The sequence below is a fragment of the Giraffa tippelskirchi genome, chromosome 8, assembly GCF_054371585.1.
Source record: "Giraffa tippelskirchi isolate mGirTip1 chromosome 8, T2T-mGirTip1v1.2.pri, whole genome shotgun sequence".
Lineage (NCBI taxonomy): Eukaryota > Metazoa > Chordata > Mammalia > Artiodactyla > Giraffidae > Giraffa > Giraffa tippelskirchi.
The window spans coordinates 88,004,172-88,027,691 of NC_137282.1; the positions used below are offsets into that span (position 1 = coordinate 88,004,172).

At 39.3% G+C, this 23,520-nt stretch overlaps 2 protein-coding genes across 8 annotated transcripts in view; both read right to left on the minus strand.

The window, feature by feature from the left end:
• Positions 1–1,438: 1,438 nt before the first annotated feature.
• On the minus strand, positions 1,439–17,396 carry TMEM267 (transmembrane protein 267). Of its 3 annotated transcripts, none has more exons than XM_081517653.1 (4): positions 17,054–17,396; positions 15,191–15,309; positions 6,436–6,823; positions 1,439–3,289 (listed from the first exon to the last, which is right to left on the minus strand). In XM_081517653.1, the coding sequence occupies exons 3-4, from the start codon at positions 6,745–6,747 to the stop codon at positions 2,954–2,956; spliced, it is 648 nt and encodes a 215-aa protein (XP_081373779.1). In that variant the 5' UTR covers positions 6,748–6,823; positions 15,191–15,309; positions 17,054–17,396; the 3' UTR covers positions 1,439–2,953. The 3 variants fall into 3 exon arrangements, with proteins under 3 accessions (XP_081373779.1, XP_081373778.1, XP_081373780.1); XM_081517652.1 differs by lacking the exon at positions 17,054–17,396 and adding an exon at positions 16,842–16,937; XM_081517654.1 differs by lacking the exon at positions 15,191–15,309 and having other exon boundaries at positions 17,319–17,396.
• A 1,751-nt stretch (positions 17,397–19,147) lies between these two features.
• Positions 19,148–23,520, minus strand: part of C8H5orf34 (chromosome 8 C5orf34 homolog) — a 32,765-nt gene continuing 28,392 nt past the window's right edge. For all 5 annotated transcript variants that reach the window (XM_081517659.1, XM_081517657.1, XM_081517660.1 and 2 more), the window contains 2 exons: positions 22,896–22,936; positions 19,148–19,561 (listed from right to left, as the gene is read on the minus strand). In XM_081517659.1, the coding sequence (XP_081373785.1) occupies positions 19,368–19,561; positions 22,896–22,936 (235 nt within the window). In that variant the 3' untranslated portion in view covers positions 19,148–19,367. The remainder of the gene's footprint in view (positions 19,562–22,895; positions 22,937–23,520) is intronic.

Below are 23,520 nucleotides of genomic sequence, written 5' to 3' on the forward strand. Positions count from 1 at the left end.
TGGGGTCACAAAGAGTTGGACATGACTGAGTGACTTTCACTTCACTTTCAGCAGCAGGCTAGTGGACCTGCTGATAAAGGAAATTTAAGAAAAAATTAAAGATATCACTGAAGAGAAAGGAGGGGAGGCAAATGAAGTTAAAGAAACAGGATGGGTCTGGAGTAGTGGCTCTTAAAGGATTGTTTCTGAACAGTAGCAAGAGCTGCTGGGAACTTTCTGGAAATGCAAATTCTGGGGTGGTTCTCAAGCAGTCCCTGTTTTAATAAGCATCATAGGTGATCCTGTTGTATGTTAGAGAACAACTGGTCTAGAAAAAGGAAACAAAGTTGGAGATCTCAGAGATGCGCAGTGTCACCTAAAAAAGAGGCACAGAGGCCTATTGTCCTGGCGGATGGCTGATGTGATGTGGTGATGCGAGTCAGTGGCACAGAAGAAGAGGGGATACTGAAGTCTAGCTTTCTGGGTCATCTGAAGACTGAGGATAAAATCAAGGTTAAAATAAAAGGAAAAAAGTGATCCAGTTGCTCATACCATCAAAGAAGGTGAAGCTTGAGTCTTAAGAAGGTAGTTTGAGTGACTGAGGAGAATTTGGAACAAATAATATAGTGAGATATCAAATGAAGCAGACAGAGAATTGTGATGGATAAAAAGTTTAGCTGTGACAGTAGTGAGCATGTACCACAACAGCCCCTATTTCCTCTCTCCTTCAGTTGGGAAAATGGGAAAAAACTAAATAATTGTTCCACCAGCCAAAAGAGAAAGGAGCCAAGAAGTATGTGCCTGATTGGGAGAAGAGGCTGCCTGGGAGAAGAGAGGTCTAAGTTAAAGAAGGGAAGGGGGGATAAATGGGAGTTTTAACCCACACACTACAGGGGCTCTTAGTCTACTGCTGAAAGAAAGCAGGCTTGGGCTGAGCAGAAAACAGTTTATTGGTAGCAGTTCTTCTGAGTAGCCAGCATAACGGAGGTGGCTCAAGGAAACAGTAGGCTGGGAAGTCAGATCAGTGATACAGCCAAGAGAGAAACATTACAAGAAAGGAGAATGTCTAGAGAATAGAGAAAACACACACGTACAAGGAAGATACAACATAAGTTGTATTGACACAAGCTCTTCCACTAAGACAAGGAACAAATGGTGGCATGGGGACTTGGTCACTGTATCTCTAACGGTTACAGCCACTGCTTTCAGAGGCCACTGAGAGGACAATAAACGTTTCTGATGGTAGAGGTAGGAACAAAGATAAACCCACACTTAAAATCTGAAGTTACTGTTTAAGCAAGCAGACATGATCAAAGTGAGTACCCACTCTAACAAAGTTAGGACAACCACCAAAATGCCCATGTGACATTCTTATTTAAGGCCCTATATTTTTATGATATTAATTTGTTTAATACAGGGAAGGGAAAAAAGGGAGAGTTTTGTAATTCAGTCAGAAAAATTACACAAGATAACTTTATTTTCATGGATTTCTAAAATCATATGCTTTTTAAAAATCTCTACCTTAATCAATTTACCCCCACTATATAATGCATACTATTAAACCAACCAAATTGACACAGTAATTGCTCTGGAAAGACAAGGACGGATTGTAAGGATGAATTATTTTATAAAATATAACAGATTGCAACCAATTAGTTAACAAGAAGAAGAAAAACTAAAGAGCGTGACCCTTTATAACAATTTACAGAACTCTGTTTAACTTAATAAGAAAAATCTGCTTTGGATAAGGCATCGCTTCATCACTTCTCAGAGACTAAGGCACAAAATCACCAGCATTACAAACTCAAACGTGTAAGAAAATCTGAAGACAGCAGCTGGTACAAATGGTACGAAAACAAAAACAGGTGCTTTGGGGGCACTGACTATTATATCAAAGTAACATGAAACTGCAAATGTAAAACTTACAGCAACTCAATTTTCCTTCTCCAACGAAGGTTAATCATTTTTAATAGAAGATCAACTTAAAGAACAGAGGAAAAAGCCAATCTCTTAATATTACTTTTTTTGGAAAAAAAAACAAACATTGTCTCTCAGTATCAGGCAAATTTTTAAAAAATGATTTAGCTGGTATAGTATTTTAGAATAGCATATAAACAAAGTGATAGCAACTTAAGCAATTTTAATGGCCCATTCAGCTCACATTTGAAATGACATTATTGGTTAGGTCCTTTTTTGTGAATTCTATGGTGATGAGTCAAGTATCAATATTTTGTTAATGTTAACTTTAAACAAATATTTTGTTAAATTTAGTTATGTTTTTCAAAATAGTTAAAACTCCAACACATGAGATTTGAGGGCAAAGATACTGAAAAATAATACTTCGGTAGAATGTTACGGCAGCCAACACATTATAATAATTTCCCAAAGTTATTTCTGAAACAATAACCTAGGTCTAATGCTATTGTCTTTTAAGAATATTATAAGTGCACTAAAGCAGTTTCTGCCAGTAATCACAACTCACTAAAGCACTTGGCAAATGAGTCAGGATCAAAATATATGAAATAAAGAAATGTTAGCATTCATTATACCTCTTATTCATAATCTCACTTACTTTGTCAATTTCATTGTTTCCATATTTCAGGAAAACTTGGATCCAAATAAAATGCTAACGTTCCACAAATTAATCACCCTAAAAGTTGAGCTGTTTTTCATCAGAAAATGAATTACCTTAAAGGTATATTTCCAGAAAACTTAATTGGATGTTAATCTAATAATATTACTAAAGCCAGACAAAGAAAAGAAATAATGAAATATACCACAGAGTGAATGAAACTCTGATATTGCACTACAGTGTTATAGAAGAAAGAAATACAACAAATACAGATAATTTTTTAAGAAATGTACATGCCTCCTGAGCAAGAGGATTTAGGAATTATAATAATTAATATAAGTACCTAATATGTGTTTTAAATTCACTTTAATGTTGGTTGTCAAAGACTGCCATGTGGTTATCTCACACATCAATATGAATTCCATGTTTTGAAGACATCACTTGTCTGGTCCCTGTGAAATACATAACGAATGAACAGATGTGAGGTAGAGATGACGTGATTATTACGTAAAGCCAAAACGGCAAAGGAGAAGTTTTTCCAAATGGGCATATCCACAAGCCATGGCGAATTCCATCTCGGACGTGGTGGGAGGTCCAGGATATAAATAACATCCAGGGAAGAAAGCACCATGAGTCTTTGAGCTTGAAAAAGTGCATTGTAAACTTCAGGGTCAGAACCACAGTGGGTATCACAGTAGAACAGTGAAGGAAAGGGCGTCGTGGAAGGCTCAGAGCAGCCTGCAGGGAGAAAGCGGTAGCTAGTGTCATCTCCTTCTTGGCAAACAGCACTTTATAGATACTGCCTAACATCGTAAGTATGTGTTTTCCTGCAGGCTACTGGAAATGCAAAGGGAACATTTTCTATGTCACCTCCAAATACACTTTGCACTAAAAAGGAAATCAAGATCTCAAGAACATATGACTAACTTTTTAAAGTTTCCTACTATGTGCTCAGAAAATACACAGTACAATTTATATCCTAAATGTATGGTTAGAATAAATTTGGAGTTTTAAAGAATTGTTTGGGGCCTCTAAGAGCAATGAAAAAGTCTCACAATTGAATAAAATACTCTTCAATTAAACATAAAAAACTGTGACGTATAGTCTATTTACAATGTTATATTAATTTCAGGTATACAACATAGCCATACTATATTTTTATTGGTTATATTCCATTTAACATTGTTATAAAATATTGGTTATATTTCCTGCTCAGTACGTTACATCTTTGTATTTTAATTATTTTATACTTAGTAGTTTGTACCTCTTAATCCCTTTCCCCTATCTTGCCTCTCCCCGACTCCATTCTTCAATTAATAAATGCATAAAAGGGGAGTATTTTTGTTGTAACTATTTTATATTAGCCTTAAATACTTTCAAATTTATTTACAAAAGCATTAGAAAGAGTGTATTATTTTAAACATGATTTGAAAGTTGAGTTAAATAAACCAATAGAATTTCTAAACCATTGTAAAAATGTAACCAATATCTAAACAAATGGAAGTTTTTCAGGCTTAATTCCTGAATGATCCATGGGAAACTCTTGGAGATGATGAAGGACAGGGAGGCCTGACGTGCTGCAGATCATGGTGTCGCAGAGTCAGACATGACTTAGTGACTTAACAACTTGCTAAACATCAATCAAAGAGTTTATTTATTCTACATTCTTATTCCCTCTCCCTTCTCCATACTTTTAGTTGCCTATTTCTATTTTGTCAAAACATTTCTGCATTATGCCGTTTTAGTCTCCATCTTTGTTTTTAAGTTCTATGCTGTGCTGTGCTTAGCAGCTCAGTCATATCCGACTCTGCGACCCCATGGACGGTAGCCTGCCAGGATCCTCTGTCCATGGGGATTCTCCAGGCAAGAATATTGGGAGTGGGTTGCCATGCCCTCCTCCAGGGGAATCTTCCCAACCCAGGGATTGAACCCAGGTCTCCTGCATTGCAGGTGGATTCTTTACCATCTGAGCTATCAGAGAGCTACTGGAGTGAGTAGCCTATCTCTTCTCCAGGGGATCTTCCTGACCCAGGAATCAAACCAGGGTTTTAAGTTCTATATCCACAGCATAACATGCTCCCCAATAACAGGATGGGATGGGGGCACCTATGGTAGTCACTGCTTGGAGGAGAGCAACAGCCTCCTGTTGAGATGATTAGTAGTTATGCTCTGGATGTGTGGACAGATATTAACTGTTCACACTTTCATTTGTGAAGACTATTTATATTAATAGTTTCTAAGGAAGAAACTTCCCTGGTGGTTCAGACGGTAAAGAGTCTGCCTGCAAGGTGGGAGACCCAGGTTCAATCCCTGGGTTGGGAAGATCCCCTGGAGAAGGAAATGGCAACCCACTCCAGTATTCTTGCCTGGAAAATCCCATGGACAGAGGAGCCTGGCAGGCTACAGTCCATGGGGTCGCAAATAGTTGGACACGACCGAGTGACTAACACACACACACACACACAAGGAGGAAACAAGATATTTCCGTTGCTTGCCTGATTTCTAAAATATTCATGCAGAACCTTTATTCATAGGTAAATAATAAAAGAAGGATATATCATAAAATCATAGAAGTAAAAACAGGGCTTCCCAGGTTGCACCAGTGGTAAAGAACCCACCTGCAATACAAGAGACTTAAGAGACCCAGGTTCCATCCCTGGGTGGGGAAGATCCCCTGGAGGAGGGCATGGCAACCCACTCCAGTATTCTTGTCTGGAGAACCCCATGGACAGAGGAGCCTGGTGGGCTACAGTCCATAAGGTCACACAGAGTCGGATATGACTGAAGTGACTTAGCTCGCATGCAAAAATAGGTAAATTCCTACCAGTCCTGCTCTAGGACATGATTTTTCCTGGTTCAGTTCTTCACTTACTTCATATCCTGTGCTTGTCAGGAGTATGTGAAATGCTGTTCTGATATTATTCAATTAGCATTTGTCTTTATACTGGTGCCCTTGTTTACTGCATATGTCACTCACAGAAGCAGTTTGAGAGGCTCTGCAGGGCTGGAGAAACCATGCATTCAGGAGGCCTGTGTGCAGTTGATAACACCAGATACATGCCTTTCGAAGGTAGTTAGACAAATCTGTAGCTTTGCTTCTCCACATTCTGATACCATGAGGTAAGGGGAACAAGGTTTAGGGAGTCTTAGTGTGCTAATGGGCTTTCCGGGTGGCTCAGCAGGTAAAGAAATTGCCTGCAATGCAGAAGATGCGGAGTTCGATTCCCGGGTTGGGAAGATCCCCTGGAGGAGAGCACGGCAACCTACTCCAGTATTCTTGCCTGGAGAATCCCATGGACAGAGGAGCCTGGCGGAGTACAGTCCATAGGTCGCAAAGAGTCGGACACAACTGAAGCAACTGAGCACAGCACAGCATAGAATCTCATCTTTCCTTCAAGACTTGGCTAATGGATAACCAACAATGTCCTACTGTATAGCACAAGGAACTCTATTCAGTATTCTGCAATAAACCATAATGGAAAAGAATATTTTTTTAAAAAAGAATGTATACATATGTTTAACTGAACCACTTTGTTGTACAGAAGAAATTAACACAACATTCTAAATTAATTATACTTCAATTAAAAAAAAAGACTTGGCTAAAAATATCTCCTATAAAGCCAGAATGGAACCCCTCAGTTACAATTAGTGAACCTTTGCTCTGGCCACATCCAGGGCACTTTGTGATGTGATACAATGTGATCAGTAACATATCTGAACCCTCAGGAAAGTGTTTGGTGCTCAAAAAAGTTGGATGAATGGGCTTTCTTGTTTGAAAATAAGGCTAATCTTCTCTAGCTCTAACTAAACTGATGCTATAAATATCAATATCATGGCATCAAAGAAATCAAAGACCAGAAAAATTAAACATATAGGCTTCTTACCTTTAAAGACATGGATCCAGATAGCAAAAAGTGGTCTATATCAATAACAGAGGCTAAAAATCCAGCTAAAACGATTTCTCCAAAGTCAGTCTTCTTCCTGATTCCAATGACTATTGCCCATGACCACATGCCAATCATGCAGTGTACTGAATTATCTGAAAGCGCACGAAGCCAGGCATTTTGTTGAATTATGGGAAACTGAAGAAGTCTGTCAGCTACTGTGCAGAATAAGCCCAGACCGAGGCTGGAAAGAAGAGATTCAGTGCTGCACAACTGGAGTAAAGCCTGAGTCTTCTCGGTCTCTGATGCCATTGCAAACAGTATGTCAGTACATGCTAAAAGCCATCACAAAACAAACAGCTTGTTCTTGTTTACATTCTCAGTCATCCTAAAATAGAAAGGAGAGAAAAATATTAATGAGGACTATGGGATGCCATATGATATATAAATTAAAAAAAATACCAGCAATAATTCTGGAAGTATAAAATCAAATTGTAAAAATTGGTATTTCTGTTCTTTAACTGTTTGCTTATTTTTGGCTATGCTGGGTCTTCAGTGCTGCTCAGGCTTTTCTCTAGCTGTGGTGAGAGGGGGGTACTCTAGTTGTGGTGCAGGGGTTTCTCATTGCAGTGGCTACTCTTGTTGTGGAACTCAGGCTATAGGCACACGGGCTTCAGCAGTTGTGGCACCTGGGCTTAGCTGCTCTGCAGCATGTAGAATCTTCCTGGACCAGGGATCAAACGAGTCCCCTGCACTGGCAGGTGGATTCTTAACCACTGTACCACCAGGAAAGTCCTTTTTTCTCTAAATGTTATCTGTAGTTTCATTCCCCCCCAGCTTTATTGAGATATAACTGATACACAGCACTGTGTAAGTTTAAGCTGCAGAATGTGATGATTTAATATACATATATATCGTGAAATGATCATAATACAGTTAGCATATCCATTACTTCACATGGTTATTACCTTTGAGTGTGTGCAGTGAGAACATTTTATGATATACTGTCTTAGAAACTTTCAAATATTGAAAGAAATAGTATTTCTTAAGTATACATATAATAAGCCACGTGGCCCAAAGAGAACAGATTAGCCTTCTAGGAACAACTGTTTAGATGGTAGCATGTATCAAGGGAAATTCCTGCTGACTAATCTATTACTTTGAAGTCATCAAATCTTTCTTTCAGCAATGTGTACTACAGAGTAGTGGGCATCCACCCCAGCAACTGCTTTCCATACTTTTTCTGATAACAGCATCACCTTCCTTTGGGAAAAGTGCTCATCATAATACCCAGACTCTGGAGCTGACCAATTAGAATTCCCTGTCTCCCTTACTAGTAGTAGTGATTAAATAGCAATGACTAATTAGTAATAATTTTATAGTAGTGATTAGTAGTCATTACTCTGCTGATGAAGGTAACCCTGGCTGGGCCAATCGGACTCCTTATCAGAATTTTTCCAAGTGGAGCTGATGGAGAAAGTTCCTTTACTTCTTATAGAGAATGGACTCCACTACATGGAAGAGCCTAGGAAAAAAGAATCATAAGGACATCAAGTCCTCAGGACCAATCTCTAAGGTTCTCAGAGCTGCCCTGGTTCCTGCAACTCACCTTTCACTTCTATGAGCTACTTCAGGATTTTCTCAATAACTCCCCTTTTCCTTACTATTACTTCTAACCAAAGGACCTTAACTGACATAAAAAGGCAATCATAATTCTGAGTGCTCACCTGGCATACAATATTGAGATCACTTATCCAGTTAAAGTTATTAATACTGTGTGATACTGTGTGCTTTGTATTGTTGTGTCTTAGTTATGAACATTAAAGACTAACTAAATGATTTATTGAGAATGATTCAACCTCCATTTTGTAATAAAAACTATACACAGATCACTGTATACATTCTAATAATTTATAGAGAAATGCAAAACACCTAGAATAGGAAGACACCTTTAAAAAGGTCTAAGTTGAAGGACTTGTACCATCTGACTTTAAGTCTTACTATAAAGCTTTAAGTCTTACTATAAAGCTATCTAACCAAGAATGTGGTGCCATTATGAAGATGGACAAATATATCAATGCAACAGAATAGAGAGTGGGTTCACAAACAGATCCACACACATGGTCAACTGATTTCTGACAAATATGCAAAGGAAAGTCAAGGGAGAAAAGATACTCCTTTCAACAAATGGTGCTAGAACAACTGGATATCCATATGCAAAAATAATGAACCTCAATCCATATCTTCCTCCCTATACAAAAATTAACTCAAAATGGATCACAGACCTAAAAGTAAAACAAATCTATAAAACTTCTGGAAGAAAACACAGGAGGATATCTTTGGCCTTGGGTTATACAATGAGTTCTTGGTAGCAGTATCTAAGCTCCATTGTTTATAAAAGTTAATAAATTGAGCTTCATTAAACTTGTGGATCACAATAAACTGTGGAAAATTCTGAAAGAGATGGGAATACCAGACCACCTGACCTGCCTCTTGAGAAACCTGTATGCAGGTCAGGAAGCAACAGTTAGAAATGGACATGGAACAATAAACTGGTTCCAAATAGGAAAAGGAGTACATCAAGGCTGTATATTGTCACTCTGATTATTTAACTTAGATGCAGAGTACATCATGAGAAATGCTGGGCTGGATGAAGCACAAGCTGGAATCAAGATTGCCGGGAGAAATATCAATAACCTCAGATATGCAGATGGCACCACGCTTATGGCAGAAAGTGAGGAAGAACTAAAGAGCCTCTTGATGAAAGTGAAAGAAGAGAGTGAAAAAATTGGCTTAAAGTTCAACATTCAGAAAACTAAGATGATGGCACCTGGCCCCATCACTTCATGGCAAATAGATGGGGTTTAACAGTGGAAACAGTGGCAGACTTTATTTTTGGGGGCTCCAAAATCACTGCAGATGGTGATTCCAGCCATGAAATTAAAAGATGCTTACTCCTTGGAAGGAAAGTTATGACCAACCTAGGCAGCATATTAAAAAGCAGAGACATTACTTTGCCAACAAAGGTCCGTCTAGTCAAGGCTATGGTTTTTCCAGTAGTCATGTACGGTTGTGAGAGTTGGACTGTGAAGAAAGCTGAGTGCCGAAGAAATGATGCTTTTGAACTGTGGTGTTGGAGAAGATTCTTGAGAGTCCCTTGGACTGCAAGGAGATCCAACCAGTCCATCCTAAAGGAGATCAGTCCTGGGTGTTCACTGGAAGGACTGATGTTGAAGCTGAAACTCCAATACTTTGGCCACATGATGTGAAGAGCTGACTCATTTGCAAAGACCCTGATGCTGGGAAAGATTGAGGGCAGGAGGAGAAGGGGACGACAGAGGATGAGATTGTTGGATGGCATCACTGACTCAATGGACAGGGGTCTGGGTAGACTCTGGCAGTTGGTGATGGATAGGGAAGCCTGGCAGACTGTGGTTCACGGGGTCGCAAAGAGTCAGACACGACTGAGCAAATGAACTGAATTGAAACTTAAGAACTTCTGTTCTTTGAAAGACAATGCTAAGAGAATTAAAACACAAGACACAGATTGGGAGAAAATATTTGCATATCTCATATTTGATAAAGGATTTGTATACAGAATAAAGAATTCTCAAAACATGATAACAGAAAAACAGGCTGATACAAAGATGGATGAAAGATTTGAAAAGGCACTGTACAAAGATGATATACATATGGTCAATAAGCACATGAAATATGCTCAACATCATTAAGTATTAGGGAAATGGAAAGTAAAACCACAATGAGATTCCAAACAACTATCAGAACGGCTAAAATTTAAGGCTGACCATTTCCAATGCTGGCAAAATGTGGAGCAACCAGAACTCTCACACATTATTGGTGGAAATGTAAAATGATACAACCACTTTCCAGTTTCTGAGAAAGTTAAACATACTCCTACCATATGACTGAGTCATTCCATTCCTAGGTGTTTACCTAAGAGAAATGAGAGCAAACATCCACACAAAGACTTGCACATCAATGCTCATGGCAGCTTTTTTTTTTTACCTTAGCTTCAAACTGGAAAAACCCAACTGGATAAACAAAATATGGGGAAAAAAAAAAGAAATTAAAAAAAGAGCCTACAGTAAAAGCCCATAGGGTGCTTCCTAGGTGGCGCTAGTGGTAAAGAACCCACCTGCCAATGCAGGAGCCCTAAAGAGATGCAGGTTCCATCCTTGGGTCAGGAAGATCCCTTGGAGGAGGGCATGGCAACCTATTCCTGTATTCTTGCCTAGAGAATCCCTTGTGCTGAGGAGCCTGGCATACTATAGTCCATGGTGTCACAAAGTTGGACATGACTGAAGCGACTTAACACAAAAACTTATAGAACTGTACAAAGAATGAACCCTAAAGTAAACTGTGGACATTAGTCAATAATAACGTATCAATACATGTTCATTAATTGTATCAAATATGTGTATGTAATGTAATGTATGTGCATGACCAGTTTTGTCCAATTCTTTGCAACCCAGTGGACTGTAACCTTCCTGGACTGACCCAGGAAGATCTCCTGCATCTCCTGCATTGCAGGTAGATGCTTTACCGCTGAGCCACTGGGGAAGCCAAACAAACATGCCACACTCTTGGAAAAAGTTAATAGTAGGGAGAAATGTGTAGAGGAAGAATGGATATATGGGAATACTTTCTACTCTGCTCAATTTTTCTGTAAACCTAAAACTGTTATAAAACAAAGTATCTTTAAGAAGCAAATAAAGTATGGGAAAATGTTATAATTGTTAAATTTAGGTAATGAATATACTTTAGTTCATTATACTCTACTTTTATGTTTGAATTTTTTATCTAAAATGTTTTTTAAAAGAGTACCTAGTGTGATCCCACTTATATAAAATTCTAGAAAATGCAAGAAAGGAGGGGCAGGAAGGATTAAAAAGGAACATAAGAAAACTGGAGAGACAGATTCATTATTTCATTACCTTGATTGTAGTAACAGTTTCATGGTTCATAGTTTCATACCCACACCAAAATGTATCAAACCACACATTTTAAATATATGCAACTTATCATATGTCAATTATACTCCAATAAAGACATTAAAAAGTTAGGAAAATACACTTTATTTTCAGTAACAATAGCAGCCTTTCATGTAAGGAGCAATCTGAAAACAAGAAAGAGATTATGGAAATAAAAACCCTGACTGCCCAAATAAAAGGTCAATACAAGCAACACATAGTAAAATGAATGCTTCAAAAAACACAATTAATAAAAATACATTCAAAGACTTTTCTAAAAGCTTGAGGGAGAAAAAAAGGACAAAGAGTTGGACATTGAAAGAAAAAACAAATTAAAAAATAAAAGAGAGGGACTTCCCTGGTGGTCCAGTGGCTAATATCCCATGCTCCAATGTAGGGGGCCTGGGTATGACCCCTGGTCAGGGAACTAGATCCCACATGCTGCAACTAAGATCCAGAGCAGCCAAATAAATAAAAATAATAAATTTAAAAAATAAATAAAGATAAAATCCTTAAGACCCAAAACAGCAACAACAGTTATCTGCAAAAGAAACAATGTAATTAACACCAACATCGAACATTGTGGGACAATAATTACAGAGCTCTGAGAGAACAGGACTATGACAACAGGGACTCTAAACATTACTAAATTATAGCATCTATGTGACAATTATAAATTTTAAGATTTTTGCCTTAGAAATTATAACAGTTTTATATATAATTTTTTGGGAAAAAATAATCAAGGAGCAGGTCTTCTACATTTTTATAGGAAGAAGAGAAAAATATAGAAAACTTGCTCAATATAGCAAAGTAGAAAAGTAAACTATGAAGAAGAATATTTTACTCCCATACTCACACACCAAAAAAAAAAAAAAAGGGAAACAAACACGTCAAACACAAATACTATAATAGAGGCGAATGTATTAAACTTCTCTATAAAGAGACAGCTTGGAAAAGAAAGAAACATCTATGAAGTTACTGTTCATAAGGAAACATTTCAAACAAAAAGTCTCAGCAATATAGAAAATAAACAGCTGAGAAAATATCTATCTAGAAAACACAAACAAAATTAAGCAGCAGTGGCATTAGGCTGGTGCAAAAGTAATTGTAGTTTTTTGCATTGTTGAACTTTGCTGTTTGATGTTGGAATACACTCTTAAATGTGGTTATGTTATATATCATTTTAATGTACATTTCTCGCTTTGTTTTTCACCAATGACTTATTACTTGCTGTTTATTTTATATTTATTTTAGACTATGGAAATGACATTAGACAAAATGCAAATTTGAGTGATTTTTAAAATTAAGTTCCAAATGGGTCATAAAGCAGCAGAGACAACAAGCAACATCAACAACACATTTGGCCCAGGAACTGCTAACGAACGTACAGTGTAGTTCAAGAAGTTTTGCAAATGAGACTAGGGTCTTGAAGCCAAGGAGCATAGTGGCCGGTCATCAGAAGTTGACAATGACCAACTGAGAGCAACCATCAAAACGGATTCTCTTCCAATTACAGGAGAAGTTGCTGAAGAGCTCAACGTCAACCATTCTATGGTTGTTTGGCATTTGAAGCAAATTGAAAAGGTAAAAAAGCCCGATAAGTTGGTGGCCTCATGAGCCAACTGAAAAAAAAAATCATCATTTTGAAGTGTTGTCTTCTCTTATTCTACGCAACAACAACAAACCATTTCTCAATTGGAGTGTGACCTGCAAGGAAAAGTGGATTTTTTATGAAAACCAGTGACGACCAGCTAAATGGCTGGACAGAAAAGAAGCTCCAAAGCACTTTCAAAAGCCAAAGTTGCACCCAAAAAAAGGGTCATGGTCACTGTTTAGTGGTCTGCTGCCAGTCTGATCCACTATAGCTTTCTGAATCCCAGCAAAACCATTACATCTGAAAAGTATGCTCTGGTTGTGGATGCTCAATAACTATTTGTTGAATGAATTAATGAAAACTCATCATACACTGTATCTATTATCCACCAGGTATTGCCTAGTAAATGCTTAAATGGCATTTAGTAAAATGCAGCAATTTTCCTGGAAATCTCCATTTTTAGCAAGTGTGAATACCAGGTAATTCTTACGTTCATTCAACATTAAGAATTGCTAGATTATAAGAAACCAAAATGAATGAAAACCAAGAAACATTACCTTTAAAGTCAGAAACAGTACAGCTATTATAATACTGTTCTGGCCTTTCTAGTCATTGTGATGAGGCAAGCATGTGTTGACTTAAGAAACAGTCACAGTCTAAAAGTTGAGAGTTACCCTTTATTTGGTGGGAATTTTTAGGACTTCAAGCCCAGGAGATGCGCATCTCAAGTAATCCTGAGAGAACAGCTAGGCTTGAGGAGGAGAGGGGAGGAGCCAGGTTATATAGAAGTTTTGTAACAAAGGGTAGGTAGTCTGAACATCAAAAGATTACTGTTAATTAGAGAAACCAGATATTCCAACTTAAGGAATTTAGTGCTTTTCTATGTATGAGAAGATGCAAGAGTCTGGGCTCACTGAAATCATTCATATGCATCACAGCAATCCTGGGGCCGGTCTCCTGTGTTTTTCACATACTGAGGTCTCCTGAGCTCACTCTAGGGAGTGGCTGCAATCTGATGGCTATGAGGTTGCAAGTATTCTTCTCCTTCCTGAGTTCCCTTGCTGCTGCTGCTGCTGCTAAGTCGCTGCAGTCGTGTCTGACTCTGCGCGACCCCATAGACGACAGCCCATCAGGCTCCCCCGTCCCTGGGATTCTCCAGGCAAGAACACTGGAGTGGGTTGCCATTTCCTTCCCCAATGCATGAAAGTGAAAAGTGAAAGAGAAGTCGCTCAGTCGTGTCCGACTCTTAGCGACCCCATGGACTGCAGCCCACCAGGCTCCTCCATCCATGGGATTTCCCGGGCAAGAATACTGGAGTAGGTTGCCATTTCCTTCTCCAGGGGATCTTCCCAATCCAGGGATTGAACTCTTGTCTCCTGCATTGGCAAGCAGATTCTTTACCACTGAGTCACCAGGGAAACCCCCTCAAATTCTTAGTCATTTGCAAAAATGAAAATTGTTCTCTAAAGCACAAATATTGAGTTATAGTCTACAGATTCTTCCAGGATTAGGAAATAATGATTTCAAGGTATTTTCAACTAAGAGATACAACCAAAATGCAAAAGAGACCTCCAAGGTCATGAATCCTTTCTATATACCTTAAGATTTATAGCTCCATAAGTCAGGAATCATTTGTTTCTACTTTGCAAAGTAAGCATTTGACACCTGAATGGATAAAGAAGTCAATGTGTTTAAAGGCTCAATATATATAGTTTTAAAGTTTATAAAATATTCCTTGAACCAAAGAAGGAATTATCCACTTAGCTGGATGGAAACTGGGACGTGCAAGGCTTGAATTAATTACCAAGCTAGAGAGGTGCCACAGCATCAAACAATATCCCCCTCCTTCAGCAAGCTGTGGACTGTAAATTGGCCCCGAGGAGAAAGGCGGCCAGTCAGGTGGATGAGTGCGAGGAGAACGTAGGCTGGGCACAGTATACACAGAGGCCTAACAGAACAGCTCTTCTGCCACTCAAACTTTGCTTCTATATGCATTTAATTACAGATGCACTGTCAAATCTCATCCCAGAAAGCACATAGAAATAAAAGGTCACCATCCGCCTAACTGCAAATTACATGATGTCTCTGTAAAGCCATTTCATTACATCCATCTTTTTTTACTCACTAAACAATTTTCAACCATCAATAAATATATTTAAATGTTACTCACCGTATATTTTACTTGATGAGTTCAGATACAAAAATGATCAGGTAGCTAATGAAGTGTCATGAGCAAAATGAAACAGGAAAAGATCACTTATTTAAAGGATAATCCAAATTTAAAGTGATCTGAAAAAGAAAAAATTGTTTACAAAATAACTCTATATTAGTTTATGAATAGGAACAGATACACATAATAGGGTGGCACAAATTGCATTTTAAATGGAAGGTGTAAACAGCCTGCTTGATGAGAGAGGAACAAAAAGCACACTTGAGTAAACTCCGAAGCAGATTCTTCAGCCCCAGTCAAGCCTTCAGATGCCTGAAGCCCTGCCAACATCTAGAACTACAACTTTGAGACCCTGAGCAGAACCACCCAGCTAAGCCTCTTCCAAAAGTCCTGACCCAAAGATACAGTGAGGTAGTAACTGTTGACTCTTTTAAGTGTCTAAGCTTTGGGGTAATTTGTTTTGCAGCATGGATAGCTAAAACAGTAGGTTCTCTTTTCAAGAAAGGTATAATTTTGGACCCAGAAACACACAACTGGAACATCTATTCCACTGCAACTATTGGTGCAGTTGTATAGAACAGATTCTGGGTATGAGAAATTTAATAGGTGTACTTCCTCTTATTATCTCTGATTAGAACACCCAGTCCATGGGGTCGCAAAGAGTGATGCGGTCCAAGGGTTCGCCGAGTCTGACACGACTAAGCGACTGAACTGAGAACACCCAAGTGTCCCATTTTTCATTTTCCTTCTTCCTGTTTCCCCACTTCCTGCTCCTCCTCCATAAATAGAACAGGTTCTAGAACTTCTTAAACTGTAAAATAGCTCTATGTTTATTTTACATATTCACTTTTGCTGGGCAAGTTCATTACGAGAATTGTAATTTTCTTTTAAACTTGTCATGCATGAAGCTAATGTGCTCAAGGTGTTTAATATCTCATTATACTAATACAAGGGGAAAGCAAGTTAGCAATCCTCAGCCTGTGAACTAAAGATATTATTTGTAATGATATCTGCCATAACAACCAGTTACCCAGATCATAAATTTCTATGACTTGCAGGAGATACTTTCTGCAACAGCCAAACTTTACCACACACCATCTCCATTACAGAGTAATACCATCAACTATGGGGCCTTCAGGGCTTCCCAGGTGGCGCTAGTGGTAAAGAACTCGCCTGCTAAAGCAGGAGACACGAGACACAAGTTCAGTCTCTGGGTCAGAAAGATGCTCTTAAGGACACGGCAACCCACTCCAGTATTCCTGCCTGGAGAATCCCATGGACAGAGGAGCCTGGCAGGCTACAGTCCATGGGGTCGCACAGAGCCGGACACGACTGAGCGACTAAGCACTTGAGCCGGGGGCGTATTAAGGGCCCTCGAGCCCGGTAAGGATGGCATTGGGCAAGTCAGCAAGAGCGCCGGCACCCTGCCCAGACCCAAGGAAATGCAAAGGGCGCGAAGCTTAGGTGAGGGCTGGACGCCTATGGGACCTAGAAGGCGCGACAAAGCCGAAGGCTCCGGGCCACTGCCGGTCGACCACACTCCACCTGCTCCCGGGTCCCATGCGCCTGCAGCCCCGGCACGCCTTCCCCACCGGGAACCTGGATCTTCTAGACTTTCAGGTTCAAGTGGTCCCCGCTTCCGGCCTCCCACCTCAGGACGCAGTTTCGCGGCGTCCATGCAGTCTGTTCCTCGCTGAGGACCAAAGGCAACCACCATCTGCTCCGCCTGCTGAAGCAAGCCTGGGACGCGAACGGCGGCCCCGCCCCTTCAATACCCTCGCCACCCTCCAGTCGGTACCATAGAGATGCCGGCCGCAGGCCAGAGCGGCTTCATCACCTCCCCACGCCCCCCTACGCCCTTACGGAAGCCGAGAGGACGCCGGGATACTGGTTGCATTCCCCGCCGACCGGAACGCTACTTGAGTGTTCGTTAGCCGAGAGGGTGGTATCTCGTGTTACCCCGAAAGCCGTGCTCCCCAAAAGGAGACATTTGGGACAGCGGGGTGGGAAGTGAAAAGTGCCTTGCTGGTTTCCATCTTGAACCTGAGGATTCGTTTTCGGCTTAGTCGGAGCTGTCCACAGCGCACCCAAGCTGCGGCGGGAAGCGGGGACACATAGTTAGCCTCACCAAATGTGGGAAGCTTGGCCTTAGACGCTTGAGCTCGGAGACACCGGCCGTCCCGGATGTGTTGAGATGTTTCCGACTTCCTGCAAGGGATCCTTTACGGCTGGCGTAGGAGTTTTTCACTCCGCGAGACCGCGCGACTTTGCAGGCCTGAAGCTCTTTTGTGGCGCTCCACCGCCCCCTTGGGGAGTTCTTGATAGTTACTCTGCGTTTGTGCAGTGGACTTGGGGGGCCGCTCCTTGGGGTCGGCAGTGACAAGGCTAGAAGGCTTAATCGTGACGACTAATTCCCCCGAGTCGAAAAAGAGACAACATAAAGAGTAGTTTGACCTTGAATAACTGGGCTGACAAGGTGCAGGTGTTTAGTAACTATGCCCAGTTCCCAGCCCGACTCCCTGCCTTGGGAGTGGTGGGTGCTCTTCAAGCACCATGGAGACATCTAGCTTGACATTTGACCCTAGGAAATACTGGCCCCAAAGAAGGGGACTCAAAGAGGAAAATTTCTCCTTCTTACCTACTTTCTGAAAACAAGTGTTGGATGTAATGCAGGGGCCCCAGTGGGATTGTATCAATACTAATATATAGTTGAAGGAGACGGTAGAAAATTGGAACCTTCCATCTCAAGCAAACTTCTAGGTCTCGCACAGAACCTTAAGGTGTGGCTTCGTTTTTGCTATAGAAGTTTTCATTGCTTGACACTCTTGGTTCTGAGCTAATGGGAATGACTCAACTGAGGGAGGAAATTATACATATTTTACCTGCACCGCTTAAAAGCTTATTAAACATATTTACCGCTGAATACATTAACCACAGTGCTTTTAGTCTTGTTAAGGACAGTTTTTTCTGTCTGAATGCAATAACAATTTGGCATTACCCTTATGGCAGCATGGGTACTTGTCTTACTATAGTCGAGGCTTTCTGGAGTTATTTAGGGAAGATATAGATGGTTTCCTGCGACCAAAACAGAATTTAGTTATTTTTGTGGTCAGTCTACTGCCCAAAGGTGCTATTCATTTACACATACTGTGTTCGCAACATGCCAGACACTATGCTTGTTAGTAAGACTATAAAATAACTTTATGGGGCTCAATTCTTCCTCATTCTAGTGGAAGATATAGACCACAAAGAATAAATATGGTGATGTAATAGTAACTGGGGAAGCCCCTCTGAGGGATATTTGTGCTGATACTTGAAGGTGGCAGGGAGCCCAGTGTGAGAGAAACTGAAGACAGCATTGTGCTCAAATTGCTTACATTATGTCTCCTAACCTATTACACTCTGCTTTTTTCGCTCTGTTTTTGTTGTTTCCTCTGTTGCTTCTTCCCTCTTATGTGAAGAGGCTGGTCTTCTCAAGAAATCATAAGTTAATCTGAACATTTCTTGTTATATTTGGTATAATCCTGAAGTCTTTTTGGAAGTATGGTTTTGTTCTTTCCCAATAGACAGGTGCAATAAACTACCTTTGGTGAGCTTATTTCTCTTGGTTTCATGTGTTTTGTAGCATAAATCTTTTGAGATGTTCAAAACAAATGAAAATATTTGGTAAAATGAGACAAGTTGAGAAAATTTAGTCTTAGCTGAAGTGCTCCATTCTTAGCTTGCAGCAATATTGCCCACATTAAGGTTTTTTTTTTTTGAAAGAGCTGATTCTCTCTTCATACATCTGCTGAAAAATACTTGGAGTAGAGAGACTAAATAGCAAATGACCAATGCACACAATTCTGCATATTAAAATAAAAAAAACTTGATTAATAGTGAATGCTCCACAAGACAAAACAGCAACAACTCTACAATTTTATAAAATTTGCTTCTCAAATCTGAGATAAGAAATTGTTCAAATTTTAAAAATGGTTCTTTATTAATAATATACAAATATATATTTTAAAATTTACAAGCTAGGTAAAACACCTCCAAAGTTAGATATCATTTCTCATAAATCATTGTACACAAGTCATATATATATATATAATTTCTTGGCTTTCTAGTAATATTCTACCAATCACTTGAAATAATATCCTCAGGGTTTAATAATATATTGCACTAATTCCATTTTTCACCATTTAGAGTTTGATAGAAGATTGTCAATATCCTGAAGGATTTCAGAGGTTTTCTTCAATGCCACTGATACACTCTTTTCATTAACTTCTTTTAGCAAGGTTTCTGAAGATTTTGGTTTACAATGATCCAAAGACTGTTCGTTTTTCTTGTTAGAAATCTGGTTTAGGACACCATTATTCTCCAATAACACTAAGTTGCTTAGTTAAGGAGCTCTCCCCCTATACAGAAAACCTAGCCTTCATATTAAAATATTATTTTTCTATTGGGAGGAAGATCTCTTGGATTCATAATAGAGTTGGGACTTCAGAATTTATCAAGTCTATCCCTTATATAGATGAAGAAACTAGTTAGAATGTAAGAAGGGGGAAGGAAAAGACAGTATGTATGTCTGTATTTGGATGGAAGTTTGGTGACAGGGAGGAAATAAAAGAATTAAAATCTCCGTAACATTTCTTTAAGGGCTTCCAGGTAGCTAAGAATCTGCCTGCAATGCAGGAGACTGAGGTTCAATCCCTGGGTAGGGAAGATCCCCTGAAGGAAATGGCAACCCACTCCAGTATTCTTGCCTGGGAAATCCCATGGACAGAGGAGCCTAGCGGGCTACAGTCCATGGAGTCCCAAAAGAGTTGAACATGACTTAGTGACTAAACAACATTGCTTTAAGAGATGAAGTGATACGGGAATGAAAGGGAACAAAGTAGGGGTGAGAGGAATATGAACAATCTGTGCAGGGTATTTTTAAATAACTTAAAACATCTAGAGTGAAAAGAAATGTGTCCGCTATTGCAGAGCTACTTTATTATTCGAATAGGATTATGGAAAAATAAGGTGGATAAAAGAAATTTAGATGAGTGGGGTAGGAATGCACAGAACAAAAGGTTTAACAAGAAAAAGAAGTAGGAGTCCAGTCTAAGCTGGTAACAGAGGAAGTTCCTGAACTCACCTCCTCCCGCAAACACACTGAATCTACGCTAAGTACAGAGCAATTCTCACTGTCAGAAATGCAGGAACTACCCCAGTGACTGCTATACACTGAGTGAATAAGAAAACATCCACAATGAAATGGGTAAGAATGAGACAGGCTTTCACTATAAACCCCACCCTCAGCACAATAGGGGGGAATTCACAATTCCCAGCTTCACCCTGAGGAGTAAAGGGTTTGGATCCAAAATCTAATGCTTTGATTTTTTAAGACTTCCAAGTGTGGGACAGGTCCCTAAAACTCCTAGCTCTGAGCAAACACTCATCTTCCAATCTTTCCCTAAAAGTGGCCTATATGCTACTTTAAAAGCTTCTGGGACTTCCCCAGTGGCTAAGATGCCATTCTCCCAATGCAGAGGGCCCGGGTTCCATCCCTGGTCAAGGAACTAGATCCCACATGCTGCAACTAAATATCCTACATGCTGCAAAAAAGATCAAAGATCCTGCATGCTGCAGCTAAGACCCAGCGCAGACAAATATATTTTTTCAAAGTTTCTAATTTAGCACACACCTAGGGGCAGAGTATGATCTCCGCCCCCCCCCCCCCTCGCCAGAGGGAGGCTGGCAGGTGATATCTCCATATTCCTTCTCTGTCCTACTCTAGGTTGTTTCTGTCTCCCTGGAAGGAGCTTATTATACACAATAGAAAAGATCAATGAAAAAAAGCCGGCTTTTTTTTTTTTGCAAAGATAAACAAAATGGACAAAACTTTAGCTAGACTTATCAAGAAAAAAAGAGAACTCAAGTAAATTAAAAGTGAAAGCGGAGAAATTATAACCAATACCACATAATACAAAGGATCATTATATACTATGAACAATTATAGGCCAACATATTGGACAACTTAAATGGATGGATTCCTAGAAACCTACAACCCACCAAGAATGAATCCAGACCAACTGCTAGTAATGAAATTGAATCAGTAATCAAACATCTCCCAACACAGATGGTTTCATTGGTGAATTCTACTAAATATTTAAATAGGAATTAATACCAATCACTTCCAAAAAATAGAAGAGGAGAAAATACTTCAAAACTGATTTTACGAGGCCAGGATTACCCTGATAACCAGAACTAGATAAAGACACTACAAGAAAAGAAAAATTACAGGCCAATATCTCTGATGAATACAGATGCAAAAGTCCTCAACAAAACATTAGCAAATTGAATACAATAATATATTAAAATGGTCATACACATGATCAAGCAGGATTTATTCCAGGGATACAGGGATGGTTCAACATATGAAAATATGATACACCACATGAAAAATGAAGGATAGAAGCCATATAATCTCAATAGATGCAGAAAAACACTCAACAAACTGGATATAGAGGCAACATACTTCAACATAATAAAGATCATATATGATTAGCCCACAGCTAATACAGTCAACAGTGAAAAGTATACCACAACAAAAGATCCTCATGATGCAATGAAGATCCCACATGCTGCAACTAAGACCAGACGCAGCCAAATACATAGACATTTTTTAAAAAGAAAATAAAAATAAAGTTTTTATATAAAAGACATAACGGGTGTTGGTAAGGATGTGGAGAAAAGAGAACCCTTGTGTACTTTGGTAGAAATATAAATTGGTACAGCCACTGTGGAAAACAGTATGGAAGTTTCCTCAAAAAATTATAGACAGAACTACCATATGATCTAGCAATCCCACTTCTGGGTATATATATATCCAAGAGAAATGAAGACAGTCTACTGAAGAGAGATCTGCACCCCTATGTTCACTTTAGCATTATTCATAATAGTTAAAATATGGAAACAACCTATTGTGTCCATTGTTGGATGAATGGATAAAGATGATTCCCACATATATACACACAATAGAATACTATTCAGCCATGAGAAAGAAGGAAATCCTTCCATTTGCAACAACATGGATGGACCTTGAAGGTATTTTGCTAACTAGAGTAAGTAGACAAGAGAAAGACAAGTATCAATACTATATGGTGTATGTAGAATTTTTTAAAAAGTCAAACTCATAAACAGAATGCAGAGTAGTAGTTGCCAGGGGCTGGGTGGTGGGGAAAGAGGGAGAAGTTAGTAAAAGCATATATATAAACTTTCAGCTATAAGATGAATGAAGTCTGAGGATCTAATGTATAACATGACGACTGTAGTTGATAATATTGTGCTGTATGACCGAAGTTTGCTGAGAGGGTGGAAATCAGCTGTTCTCATCTCTCTTGTCTCCAAGAGAAAGAGGTGGAAGATACGTGAAGTGATGTTTGGGTTAATTAACAAGATAGGGTAATCCTTTCACATGCGTGTGTGTGTCAGGTCACTGTGATGCACTCTTTAAATACCTTACACTTTTTTCAATTATACCTCAATAAAGTTGAATTTTTTAAAAAAATAATAGTAAGTAAAAATCATACAGATTTTACAAAAGAAAGAAGTCAGAGACAGTTCTTAGTTATAATGTTAGAACATAATTATATAAGTGTGAAAGTCTCTATAGGCTAACCCTATGGAGAAAGATAGAAATTATGCAGGACATTACATTATGCTTAAAGGATACAATTAAACTTCTGTATCTTTTCAAGTTCAGAAGCCACAGACCTGTACCAAAAAAAAGGTTAATGCCAGTTGTCTGATTCTCTTATATCCACAATATTTCAAATAAGCATAGTTAATTTTTTTGGTAAAGATTAGAATTTTTAACAGAGAAGAACCTAGAAATTAAGAATTCTCTTTATATTGACTTTATTTAGCCACAGATCACCTTGAAACTGACAGTCTTTCATGAGTAAGGGGGGCTTCCCAGATAGTGCAGTGGTAAAGAATCTGGTTGCCAATGCAGAAGCTGCAGATTCGGTCCCTAGGTCATGAAGATCCCCTGCAGGAGGAAATGGCAACCCATTCCAGTATTCTTGCCTGGAAAATTCCATGGACAGAGGAGCCTGGTGGGCTATACAATTCATGGGGTTTCAATGAGTCGGACACAACTGAGCGACTGAGGATGCACCCAAGCATGAGTAAAGCAAGTGAATAGAAATCCTCCATCTCAAGGACTTCTGAATTCAGTATAGAGGTTGGAAGGTAATGAGCCTTCCTGGTATAACTCAGTACTGGTCTGGCATACCTTCTACTTTCCTCCACAAGGTTTACTCAAACTTTAAAAACCTACTAAAATCTCATCACTT